Genomic DNA, 13,819 nt, shown 5'->3' on the forward strand with positions numbered 1-13,819 from the left:
TTGCTCAGTGGGAGAATAATTCTATTTTAAATAAATTGGTAAAAAAGGGGTTTTCGTAATGTTATATTAACAAAAACTCTGTGTGTGTTTTATTTACATAAGTATATATTATTATAAAAAATAGGATTTTTGGGTACTTACCGTTGAATCCTTTTCTCTGAGTCAGGGTGGGGGACACTGGACCGTGGGTTGTAGGTGGGAAGGCGTGGATTTGGCACTAACACTGAAATCTATAACTCCTCCCCTCTGCAACCCCTGACTTCAGTACAACTTCAAAAGTCCCTGGTAAGGAGAAGCAATACTCAGTGACACTGTCACTCCGAAAAATAAAAATGAAATTGACGTCAATACGACCCAAAATCATAACTCCTACTCAATACCGCTGAGCGTGAGGGAGGGAACGCAGTGTCCCCCAGCCTGACTCAGAGAAAAGGATTCAACGGTAAGTACCCAAAAATCCTATTTTCTCTTTCGTCTGGGCCCTGGGGGACACTGGACCATGGGATGGTCAAAAGCCGCCCCCACGGGAGGGAACGCTTGGATTGCTCGACCGGAGAAGTGTACGCCCAAAATGTCCGTCCCCGGAGGCAAAAACATGAAGCCTCCGGGGACAAAACAGAAGTGTGGACAGAGGACCAGGTAACTGTTCAGTCGAGGCCCTCTGACACGCCACCCAGGAGGCCGCCACGGCCCTAATGGAATGAGCCAACACCCTAGCTGGTGCCGGGCGCTCCGCCTCTGAGTAAGCCCTTGAAATCACTGAGCGGAGCAATTTTGCAATGGTCTGCTTTGTGGCTGGCCAGCCCCGTTTGTGGGCATCGTAGAGAACAAATAGAGAGTCTGTCTAACGAAAGATCGAAGTTCTGTCTAAATAAATGCGTAGGGCCCGGACAACATCCAACAGTGATAGATCGTCCTGGTCCCCTGAGAACCGAAGGTCCACGGATTCCAAAGAAGATTGAAGCCGTAAGCAGGCCTCCAGACCACCCTACGGAATACTAAAAACCTTGGCAGGCAGAACTGGGCAGTATGTACTCCCCGCTGCTCACACCACACAATATAGGTTTTCCAAACCCTATGGTAGTTCTGCATGGAAACCTGCTTCCGCGCCTGGAGTATGGTCCTGATGACTGAAGGGGAAAAACCCCTGGCCTTCAAGAGCCCGGTCTCAACAACCAGGTCATTAAAGCCAACAGAGGTAGGCCCTCGTGACAGAATGACCCCTGTAGCAGAAGATCTGGACGCAGAGGTAGACTAGAACCCGGCCCTGCGGCTAGTCTGAGAAACCGTGGTGAACCAAGACCGGCGCGGCCAGTTTGGAGCCACTAGGATGACTGAAACCTGCTGCTCCCTGACTTGACGGAGTACTCTTGGTTGCATGGGAATTGCAGGAAAAATGTAGGCCAGACGGAAGTTCCAGGGAACTGTCATGGCATCCACTGCAAATGCCAGAGGATCTCTGGACCTTGGACAAAATCGAGGGACCTTGCAATTGTGGAGAGACGCCATCAGGTCCACCTCCGACAGCCCCCATCTCTGGACAAGCTGCTGGAAAACCTCCAGGTGGAGAGACCACTCCCCTGGTAGGAACGTAGTCTTGCTGAGGTAGTCTGAATCCAACGTCTCCACCCCCGGTATGAAGACTGCTGAAATTGCTGGGAGGAACGTCTCTGCCGAAGAGAGAATGAGACTTGCCTCTGCCATGGCAAGTGCGCTTTTGGCTCCGCCCTGTTAGTTTACATATGCCACTGACGTGGCGCTGTCTGATTGGATCCTCACTGGTCAGCCCGCCAGGAGGGCCAGAGCCCCGCACAGTGCCCAATAAATGGCCCGCAGCTCCAGCATATTTATTGGGAAACCTATCTCTGACGACGACCAGGTCCCCTGGAGACAGAGGTTCTCCGTCACCGCTCCACAACCTCTGAGACTTGCGTTTGTGGTGACAATCCAGTTGGGAGTCACCAGGGACCGACTCTGGAGAAGGTGATCGGTAATCAGCCACCAGCGAAGTGACCGACGAGTGCTGTCTGACAGAACCAGCAACTGAGAAGAAAGGTCGTCTGAGCGGAGCGGCCTGTCCAATTCGGGAGAATCTCCTACTGGAGAATCCGTGAATGGAAACGGCTGTACTGGATGGTCTCGAAGGTAGAGACCATCGTGCCTAGTAACCTCATGCCCAGCCAAACGGATGGCCGAGGGGCAGACAGCACTTGACTAAGTCCTGAAGGGCCTGGGCAAGAAAATCCTTTCTTCCAGTACAGTATCGAAGATCACCCCCAAAAACATCAGACATTGGCACGGCCTGAGGTGAGACTTCTCGAGATTCAGTTTCCACCCATGATGCTGCAGCAACACCTGCACCGTGTGATCCAGGTGGAGCTGAAGTTGGGCAGCGGAATCCGCCTTTACTAGCAAATCGTCCAAATAGAGAACCACTTATTCCCTCGGAATGCAGTAAGCTTGCCATTGCTGCCATGATCTTTGTGAAGACCCGCGGAGCTGTAGCCAAATCGAACGGCAGAGCCTGGAATTGGTAATGGGCTCTTCCGGCCACGAACCTGAGTAGAGACTCATGCCCTGCCCAAATCGATATGTGAAGATATGAATCTCTGATGTCGATAGACTCTAGAAACTCATTTGCCGACATTACTGATCGGAGCAACTCCATGCGAAACCGATCCACCCACAGGCTGGCATTCAAGGCTCGTAAATCGGCCGATAAGTGCAGTTGGGTTTCTGGATTAGGAACAAGATGGACTAAAACCCCTGTTCCGACTGTGGAACAGGAACTATAACCCCTTCTGAACAGAGGGATCTGATAGCCTGGTTTAAGGCCCATCTCTGCTCCGGCTCCCTGGGTAATGCTGCAGCTAAGAAACGTGTGGAGGCTGCCCCCTTAGACAGATCACATCACCTCGGGAGACAATGCCCCTTACCCCAGGCATCTACTCCCGAAGCTACCCACCTGTCTCGGAAAAGAAGGAGACGACCCCCTACCTTCCCCAAGACCGGATGGGCTGAGATCCTGTCAGGTACTCTGCTTCTCAGATGCCCTAGCACCCGGGCGCCTGAATGTGTCGGAGAATCTACCCCGGGGGGCAGGGTCCCTACTGGGAAGAGAGCATCCTCGGGCCCCCTGACCTCTAATCGTTCCCCGTCCTCGAAAGACTCGGAAACGTGAGCCCTTTAGCTTCTGGGGCACCACAGGCAGGAAAGTGCTCTGTCGTCTGGGATATAATAGTATCAAGCTCAGAGAATCGAACAGGATGCCTTCACAAAAAGGCAGACTCTAAAGCGCGTTTATATTCGGCGACCGCCTCCCAGGCGCGAAGCCAGAGTGCTCTGCGTGCCGCAACTGCTGTGGCTGAGACTCTAGAGGAAATCTGTGCTCTATCTTGTACGGCCTCACACATGGTCTGCAGCCGATCGAATCTGTTCCGCCAGTACCAGCAAGTCCTCTCTGGATGGGTCACCGGCAAGGCCTGCCACTAATTTGTCAGCCCACTTCTTCATGGCTCAAGAGACCCATGCAGATGCCAATAATGGACGAATAACCACTCTGGCACCCATAAAAATACTCCTAAGGCATCCCTCCAATTTTTTGTCCAGCAGATCCTTAAAGGAGGCCGCCCCTTGGACCAGCACAGCCATGTGCTTTGCTAAACAAGCCACAGCCGCATCCACTCTTGGAGGCAGCTCCCACTTAGCGACCTGCTCCTGTGGAAAGGGAAAAAGGGCTGCAAACTTACGAGTAGTTTTTATCTGGGGTCTTCCAGGCTTCCTTTACCAGATCTGAAAGATCCTGAGACACTGGGAAACAAACGACCCTCTTACGACTCCGCTTAAATGGCCCTTCCGCCTAGCTGAGGCGTCAGGGTCCAGACAGTCCAAAGACTGTCGTACTGCCATAATAAGGTCCTCTACGCCCTGACTTGACGCAGAGTCTGAACATTCCTCGTCGGGCAGTACCTCCTCTTGGAGTTCCCCCTTTTCCTCCCCCTTGGCATCTGACTGCAACAAAACACTGGATGGAGGAGGATGCTTATGCGTAGTGCGTAGTTTAGAATCCTCAAAGAAGCGTTCCATAAAGGCAGATACTTTCTCGACCCCTACTGCCAAGCACTCCATGGTACGGACCCAAGGAGGATGGACACTTGCAACCACCCCCTACAACAGCAGGTGGTGAGGACAAAACAGGTGCTAGAGCTGCTTAGGCTAATTCCTCTCTATGGCGGAGCAATGTCAGAGAGTGAACGGCTCCTAGCCTGAGCCCATGCCGGCTCTTCTGTAAGCAGAGTGGCTCCCCCAGCTGGCAGCGCACACATGGGCCCCAGCTGACAGTCCATACACAAAGCCCCTGCATCCAGTTGTCCACACAGCAACTTAGCCTGACACTGGGAACATGTAAAAAAATATAGCCATAGTAGGGTTCTGGCCTTTTGTGGACTTTTCGTCCCCTTCCTGCCCTGCTGCAGCAGTCAGCCCGGAAAAGCTCTTTTTTTTTTTTAACCAAAATACAAAAAATATAACAAGTGGCAATGAATATGCAAACACTCCAAGAAGCACAAGATTACAGTAATACTGAAAACTACTTCGCTGTATGCTACAGAGAAAAAGGAGCTTGCTCTGTCCTCTCTCCATGCTGTTCAGGCTTGTGTCCTTTAAAAAGCTGTGATCAGACTTCTCCTGGGAGCTGTATTTTGCCACTGGAGAGCAGGGGGAACCAGCAGCCATGGCTCCTCCCCCCATCATACTGAAGCAGGCCTCACTGCTCCTTCCTTCAAGTGTTACTCCCCTCAGTGGGAAAAGCACTTGGACTGACCTGCATTTACCTACAGCACCTGTATTCTCAGGTGGTCTCCCATCCAAGTACTAACCAGGCCCAACACTGCATAACTACCAAGATCAGCATGTCCTGTGTGGTGTTGCTGTAGGTCTCACCTGCGGTCGGTCTGTAGTCACCGCTCTCCCCACAGGAGCCGCCGACAAGAAATCCGGCAAGATGGCGCCCGCCATCCAGGACCACGCTGACTGCCTGCACCTCTACCAGGTAAAAGCACCGCGCTATCCCCCGGCCCAGACGGTCTCTTCAGAATGGGGGAAGCGCTCAGCACCATCCCCCCCCCCCTTAGATGCGGCTCTCACAGTCGCTTTACACTCCAGCTGCGTACTGCTATAAGCAGCGCACAGTACCTATAGTAAAAAATAACCATAACTTTACAAATAAAGGAAAAACAAATCCCTAAGCTAAAACCAGGGCTGCAGAGCAACCCTGAAAAAACGTGCCTCTCTCCACAGGCACTAAACTTACACTGAAGTCAGGGGTTGCAGAGGGGAGGAGTTATAGATTTCAGTGTTAGTGCCAAATCCACACCTACCTACCTACAACCCCATGGTCCAGTGTCCCCCAGCCCAGACAAAAGAAGAGGATTTAGTGATCCTGAACCAAATTATACTTATCAATGAAGTTTCACTTCACAGACCCAATTTTAAATTATATATTACCCCACTACCCACAACCAAGGTGTGCCAAAAAGTGGCATCATGACTTTTCAGCGCATATCTGGTAGCCTCTTGGGCGGAGAGCTCTTCTACAACTCCACCCTCATAAATGGCCATAGGAAAAGGGGAGTGAGGGACCTACTCTGCCAATTTTTATTTATCACAATTTTTCCATTGATTTGAATGTGGTATTTAGAACATATGGAGATCACTACTTTTAGTATGATATCGGGTGATATAAAAAGGGTATTGTATGCTAAAACCAAGTAGCCGAGATTTAACACATTGAAGAACCTCAGCATCACAGTGTGAGGTGTTTAAATAATGTACACAATTCACCTGGTGTCAAATTAATGCTTGCTCTGTATATAAAGGAAGCACTTTTTACTCATCATACACTGTTACTCAAGTAGCAATAAATATCTCCTCTCAACGCATCCAGTCCAGGGCGACTAGACTGCATTGAGTCTTTTTTTACTCAAAACGTTCATATTCTATGCATACATAAAACAACTGAGAGCGGCAAAACTAATTTGCTATATTACACTGATCAATTTCATGTGCAACATTTTATATGACCGTGTGTGACTAAGTCTATGCAAGAAATGCTCCGATGCAGCGGCCGAGGATTATTCTCACGCCATGTCCTGTTGTGCTTCATCTACGACTTTGCACGTGTTCAAAACTAATTCCTATGCACTTCGAGTCGCAGCCCAGTGTCTGTAGCACCTGGGAGCTGTGTCATTGCCTCGTCTGCAATGTTAATAAGATGCAAAATAAAAGAAAAATATGGGACGCTATACCTCTTGGAGCGTCTGTCTCGCACTGTATGGCATATAGATGCTGGGTGTATGAGGACACATCTAAATAACTCAAATAGTTTGAGAGATTAATGAAAAGTCTTACTTGCAAATAACATGCAAGCACGCTAAATTAAACACCTGCAAAATGGTATTTTTGTATTCACCTAGAAAACTTACATGAGTGAATGGAAATATGCTGAGAAATGATAAATGATGTCCTTCAGTTTTACTGAATGATATACGGAATCAGTATGATTTACCGCCAGCCTTCAAATCCCAACAGAGGAAGCCCGGCAGGGTTGAAGAGCCCGAACGTTAAAAAGGTACTAACCCTATTCTACCCCCGAACCCTAACCCTGCTTTAGGGGTGCCTATCCATAACCTCCCCTTCCCAGCAACCTAACCCCAAGTCTCCGGGGAGAGGGGGAGGTTCCTAACCTCCCCCCGGGGGTGTCTAACCCTAACCCCCCTCCTTCCCTCCCAGGGGTGTGCCTAACCCTAAGTCCCCCCCGTGAGTCCCTAACCTACTAATCCACCCGCCCCTCCCACCTGGCTGTCCGTGCCTGGCTTACCTTCGATTGGTAAGCGGGGTGTTGGGCTCCCGACGTAAGTCTAATGACAGGCGTCGGGATTTCGACACCTGTTATTTATACCTTGCCGGGATTAAACAGTCGGGAAGCCGTCGGTCGGGATTTCGGCCATCGGCTTCTCAACTGCTTCCCTGATATACTGACATAAACCAAATAATGCCTAAGAATAACAACTGGTGATAACCACAATCCATTCATTCGACCTAGAATTAATTCTGAGCTTCATCTGGAAAATTATGGAAATAATTGGAGCACTAAGAACAGCCAGTGTGTGGCTAATAAACCATTTTACAGAATGCCAGCAATTACTATGCATTGTGATGACCACATAAGTCTGCCATGTTGACAAAGTTCTAATGAATGAAGTACACATTTAAGCTTACCTGCTTATTACAGTGTCTAACTGGCTAAAAAGATCCGTATCTGGCTCCATGCCAGTATGAAGGCTAAGGGAATGTTTTACTTTGTCCAACAATTGCATATTCCAGCGAATATCCAGTGGGATGCAAGTCTCATCTGAAAAAGCAATGAATCATGGAAGCTTACAAGTGTACTGTAATGTGTATGCATATACAGTACATCCATCAGTACTGTGCATATGTAGCAGAGGAATGCTAGGTAGGGAACAGTCACTTACCCAGTAATGAAGTGTGAAGGCATTTCATAACATTGCTTAACTCTTTTGGAAGTGAACAAGCGTAAAATCTGTTCAAAGCATGTGCTCCAGCTTCTATCTCCGCTCGTATGTGATCTGTTGATATTGTGATTAGATGGAAAGAAAACTAACTTCCATATTGCATCATAATAAGTAAATACACAAGTATAGCAGGCAACTGTAAATAATAAATAATATAATTCAATTTTTTTTGTCTCCAATAATAAGAATAGTTTATAAAAATCACAAGAAATGATCTTAGGAGCAGTCTGACCTCTTTTTCAACATGCTTGGTTAAAATGTAACTGTAAACTATAGGTTACATCTCAATTTATAACTATATAAGACATTAAAAGGCACAGGGGCCTTAATGTGCAGGTTTTCATGCACCAGAGGTGATTGCCTACCTGCCTCTAGGCCAGGGGTTCCCAACCACGGTCCTCAAGGCACACTAACAATCCAGGTTTTAAGGATAGCCATAGTTGAGAACAGGTGACTTAATTAGTACCTTAGTTATTATGATGAAACCATCTGTGCTTTAGCATAGATATTACTAAAACCATGACTGTTAGTGTGCCTTGAGGACCGAGGTTGGGAATCCTGTGTGATCGTAGTCCACCTGACCACAAAAGCGAAAATTATACCTGTTATGCTACAGGCTATTTCAGGTGCACTTTAGTGCTTAAATGGTGAATCTGAGAAAATCATGCCCAATACTGTCTAACAGAATTTGGAGAACTATAACCCCCAACATGGCCTGATTACTACATTTGATAATTCTATAGTTTCTGCATTTAATAATCCCATCCAAAAATGCATATAAGCAGAAAAATAGTAATGTTAACATGCATCTGGTCAACACTCAACATTGTAATAGATATATGACCATGGCAAAATTCATTCCATGACATGTCCCAAATCTGTTACAATGCCTGGAAACTATGGGACAGCTGGTACACTAGTAGCTTTATAGTATAGAGTTTCACAATTGGGAATATAGTTCTAAAACAAAACTGGTTATTAGGAAACAGACCGGGGTTAAAGATGCCCTGATTACAAACTTATATTATAGAATAGATTGACACAAAAGGCTAAGCATTACACATCACACAGAAATGGGAACATTTGGAAGATCCCCCCCTATGCAACCCCTGATCTTCAGTGCAACTTCAAAAGCAACAGAATGTAAATAGTAAAACCTTTGGAAGAAGTAAACAAAAACAAGAATGAACATATGGGTGGGAACACGAGCCCCCAGATTGCTTCCAAGAAAAGGATTTAATGCAAAGTATAAATATTCAGTTTCCTCATTCATCCAATATGGTGGACAATGCTCACCATGGGACGTTCAAAAGCCGCCCCGAGGGGAGGGTACGCTGAAACTAGCATCCATTGACGCGACACTGGAAATCAAGAAAAGGTGGTGAACATGTGGACAGAGTGCCTGATTCATCAATGATCGCAACAGCGCTCTCAGTTAGTAGATTGTTGTGCACTGTGCATGCATCGTAGTGTGCAAAGGCACCACTGCGATCACACTGCGATTTCGGGGGGTGGTGACAGGGGGGTGGTCAAAGAAACGCAGGGTGTGCCTGACTTTTTAATCGCCGTTGCATGGGTGTGCATAAATTAGCCATTTGCAATTACATACACAGCTTTAGTACTCACTGCATGCAACGAGGTTAGCAATTTCTAAGTAAGGTCAGGGCTGCTGTAATTTTGCGTGAGGGATCGATGGTACTCGATGTTACCAATGTTTGTAAAAGTTTGCAAAGTATTACGGATGTGAGATAGGCACCCTGCTAGCCAGATAAGGCTAGCAGAATAAAGCTCAGAGGGCCAAACCTAATGATTCCGCGGGCCTTATACGGTCCCTGGGCCGGAGGTGTCCCATCCCTGCTCTAAAGGTAAGAGAGAAAAAGCAAACAAAACAAACAAACCCTAGTATAGAGACCTCATGGTAGATGAGACTCCCACACCACTTGGATCAGCATCTGTACTAAAGAGTGATAGAGACAATGATGGACTAACATGAAAGGGTCTGCGAGACCACGTCGTGGGTCACAGAACAAAGTAAGGACAACTAGCTCGCCTAGATGACCTATTTCAGAAAACCAAAGATAGCACCACCCCAGTCTCAACAGATAGCAACTCAGAGACTAAACTAGGAGAAAGGACACCAGAAAGACAGCGAAGCTGGAAAAAAACCCAGAAAAACAAATTCCTGCAAGCAGAGTGGACCGTACAGGGCATGCCACAGAAATCAAGCTCGCAAAGTGGAACAGGCACAAGCCGTGTTATACAGACTGCCAATACTGGCCAATTCCTGGACATAAAAATGTTGGAGAAGAATCAGCGACAACCCCTTCACTGTAATGGGGGAGCCAGATGCTGGGTACACACTGACAGATATATCGCCCATTCCATTGAATAGGCAATATAACTTATGTATCGGCGGGTGTGTGTTTGTAAATTACGTCGTTCACAGACATGTCGCATCTGTCCCAGTGATCGCGCTGAGCGAAAAAAATTGTGGGTCCCAAGGACTCCTCACTTTGAAAAATTGGTGTCCTACTCCACTATTTTTGGAACCCATCACATGAGGGCAGGCAGCAGTTGGGACAGTGCTGGGGGCAGATAGCAGTTTGGGTACAGAGGGTTAAGGGCAAGCAGCAGTTAGGGTAGAGCTGGGGCTAGAGATGAGTTATAACCGGCAGAGCATATAACATATATAGGAGTTATAACAGCAGTTGCGACAGTGCTGGGGGCTAGGGTCAGGTAGTGCTGGGGGTAGAAAGGGAGAAAGGGTGGCTAGCATATGGGGAAGTACTAGGGGCAGGGAAGAGGTTAGGGGCAGGCAGTGCTGGGGGGGTAAGGTGTTTATGCTGTGGAACTGCAAAGTAATTTTCAGTATCAGTCCTGACAGCTGCACACTACCACTAAGGTAGTTTACAGTAAGATAAATCCAGTATCCCTGCCTATAGTGATGTGTATTTATTATGGAAGTAACCGCAGTATGGGTGTAATTTATGACCTGTGGGGCGATTTCAAAGTTTGTTTGTGGACAGCCGGGTAGCAAAAACTGACTAAAGACACTAAATACAGGGCAGCTGGAGAATGGAGTGCTAGCTGTGTAGCTCACAGCAGGTATAGGTGTCTCAGAGGAATGATAGCATCATGTTTATTGCTCTTTGTAGTTTTTAGAACAACAAATATATAAAAATAATTCAACATTGAAAAAAACACTTTATATGAATAATACAGAAGCCCTATGGTGGATTACCCTGTGATAAATATATCCCATATAGTTTTTTGCATTAATATCACTGGTTTTAGTTTTACACCGTATTCAATTTCAAAGACTTATCGCAGTTTTGAAAAGTCTTTGATAAAAAACGGTGATAACTTTTCACCATTGAATAGGTGTCGAAAAAAAGTGCAGAATTGGGGTTTAGGGGTGCAGGCTTAAAAAAAATAGCCTGCACCCCTGAGATTGACATTTAAAAAAGAACTGTGTCAAAAAAAGTTTTAAAAAAAAATAGGGACACCCCAAAAAATGAATTAAAAAATTTGGGTGCAAAAAAAAGGGGAAAAAATTGTTAAACAATAGGAAAATAGGTTCAGGGCTATTCTGCAAGTATGCGGCAGATGTTTTCTAGAATAGAATTATAGCGGCAGGTGCACAAATGCAGAATTTTTAAAAACTGACTTTAGGGACTTAAAAATATGCTAGTACCCATTTTCATGTACCCCAAATTTGATGGGACCACTTAAAAAAACGAAAAAAATAACCTAAGTGCTCTTCTGCATCACTTCTTCAATGTCGGAAAAAAAACACCTGCTGCGGCTATTTAAATCCCCGACTTTCAATTAAAGGCTAAAACGGGGGTACCCATAGTGTTCCCCCATGTTTTACAATTACAATTATTTTAAGGAAAAATTCGTAACTTTACGCAAATCCAACTTCGGAGTTTCCCATTTTTGTTAATTTTATTTTGAATACGGGGATAAGCGGGAGCACGCACCATACCTTTACGCAGAAAAAAACTCCGATATGAAACGGTAACTTCGCCAGGGAAGTTAACCTTTCATATTGAATACCCTTCATAATCTTTAATCCTCTGCCCAGAATAAGTGCCAGGGGCACTGTCTACTGCCCCCTTACTGCAGTAACCAGAAAGAACCCCCAGGGGTCAACACTACGCACACAACGCAATCACTGAGCGCTGCCACCTACATACACACGTGAGGTGCACCCCTCCTCTTACCCACCCTGCCTGGAGCCCCTATCACCCCTCTTCCATACCCTCGGGGGCACCAGTGCATGATCCCCCGCAATGCACAGACCCACTTCCTGCACACAGATACACAAGACACGAACATATTGCTCAGGCACTAATCACAAGAGCTGGCAAACTACCTCCCTGTGACAGGGAGGTAGATTGCCAGCTCTTGTGATCAGTGCCTGCGCAATATGTACATGTCCTGTCCCCCAGCTCTCCTCACATGCATAGCAGCACTGTACTACCAGCATACACTGTTACTAATGTTGCCACCATCATTACTCATCTACAGGATGTGCTGCCAGTCTGCCAGCGGAGGACGCCCGCGGGGAGGCACGGAGCAGAGGTAGGAGGTTCAGTAGAGAAGGCTAAGATTGGGGAGGGAGGCACAGGGAGAGTCCAAATGAGCGGGGAGTGGCAGCTGCAGAAGGCGCCGGCGGACGCAGGGATTCTGGGAGCTGTAGTTCTCACATCCATCTCCAGCCAGCCGGTCTGTGCCCAGCGGGGGAGGAAATACTTCCAGCAGCAATAGGTTGATGAGAATCTGCCAGCGGCAATTCATTAAGACGACGCCGGCGGTGATTATTGGCTGCTGGACCCGCTCAGTTTTAAAAGCTGGGTCCCCAACTTCCTGTAGTGCGTAAAAACGCAATATAGCGCGTATTTTGCAATCACTGTGTTCTGCAGCAGAGACAATGCTGAAATATCTTGCTGATATATCGGCACATCTGGTTGTGTGTACGGACGACCCGCTGACCGTCCCTACACCTGCTGCAGGAACCCCTGGTGACTGGCATCTGAACTGGGAGGGCAAATTTAAAAGCCAAATAGCCAATCAATTGGCAAGTATGTATGCCAAATGGCCGACCAGTCAGCCTGGTGTATATACCCAGCTTGACTCTCAGAACTGAGCCTTGCCAGCCTGCATGCAAAGGTAACTGCAGACAGCCTCTGAATAAAAGTAGCAATGCGCTGTGCTAAAGACAGCCGTAGTCAGTGTAACCTGACCCCCGAGTGTTACCACAGGCTTTGGCTGCGATCCAGGAGTCAAGTTATGTGGAGAGGGGAGGGCGTCACATCAAATTAATCAGTGCAGCCTTGTGAAGGGGTTTGTCTCATGTGTTGCAGCTAATATGCAACTTTGGATGAAGAGATGCTCGGCGCAAGTCGAGTCAAACGGGATCTGGCGGCTCATTAGTGCCAGGCGTCTCGTGTCAGATGGCGTATTGAGGCTAGTTGTATGAGAACACATCTGTATAATCTCTACAGGCAAATTTTACATGTGATGGCAGTGAAGGTCTCACAAGTAGTATATTCACTGACAGATTTTGCTCCATCTGTATAGTCAGACCTTCAATTAAATGTGACAGAATATTTAGACACTAGTATGTGAAACAGCGATAGTTAAGATTTTAACAAATAAAACCGCGTATCCACTAGCCGATACAATGAACGATTGAACGATAACAATATCGTAATCGATCATTATATCGTCTAGTGGATATGCCGTCAACGACTAATGATGCACTGGTTGTGGACGTTGCTCATCGCCCGAACCTGCTGTCCAACCTGATGATATGTGCAGGTTCAGAGATGAGGGAGGGTGCTGGCACTGAACAAGATCGTGAATGATATCGTTCAGTGTGTGTGCTCAGAGTCGTTAAGGACATTGAGCACACTACTGCCGGGGAGACACTACACGATATCGCTCATGGAGCAATATCGTGTAGTGGATATGCGGCATAAGGAGACACTAGTAGCAGTGGAGGGATAGGGATAAAATATTGTTATTAATCACACTTCAGGAGTCCGCAATAGTGCTTATTTTCTTACATACACAGATATACAGGGAAAGCAAAATCTTTCAGTGAAAAGTAACGAAAACCAAAGATGATCTGACACAACCAAAAATCTCCTGTGTCTGAGGAAATCGGGAAACCGGACACAGACTGGTATTCAGCAAAGTTGAGTGGACTTGGACGCTTA

The 13,819-nt window shown here is 47.0% G+C and overlaps 1 protein-coding gene across 1 annotated transcript in view; it reads right to left on the reverse strand.

Annotated features, from left to right (window-relative positions):
* MDN1 (midasin AAA ATPase 1) overlaps nt 1–13,819 on the reverse strand; it is a 389,265-nt gene that overhangs the window by 163,830 nt on the left and 211,616 nt on the right. Inside the window, exons 50-51 of the mRNA XM_088472042.1 lie at nt 7,533–7,646; nt 7,279–7,411 (exon numbers count right to left, since the gene is read on the reverse strand). Of these exons, the coding sequence (XP_088328168.1) occupies nt 7,279–7,411; nt 7,533–7,646 (247 nt within the window). The remainder of the gene's footprint in view (nt 1–7,278; nt 7,412–7,532; nt 7,647–13,819) is intronic.

The sequence above is a fragment of the Taudactylus pleione genome, unplaced genomic scaffold (assembly GCF_031769625.1).
Source record: "Taudactylus pleione unplaced genomic scaffold, aTauple2 ptg000015l, whole genome shotgun sequence".
In the NCBI taxonomy this organism is placed as follows: domain Eukaryota; kingdom Metazoa; phylum Chordata; class Amphibia; order Anura; family Myobatrachidae; genus Taudactylus; species Taudactylus pleione.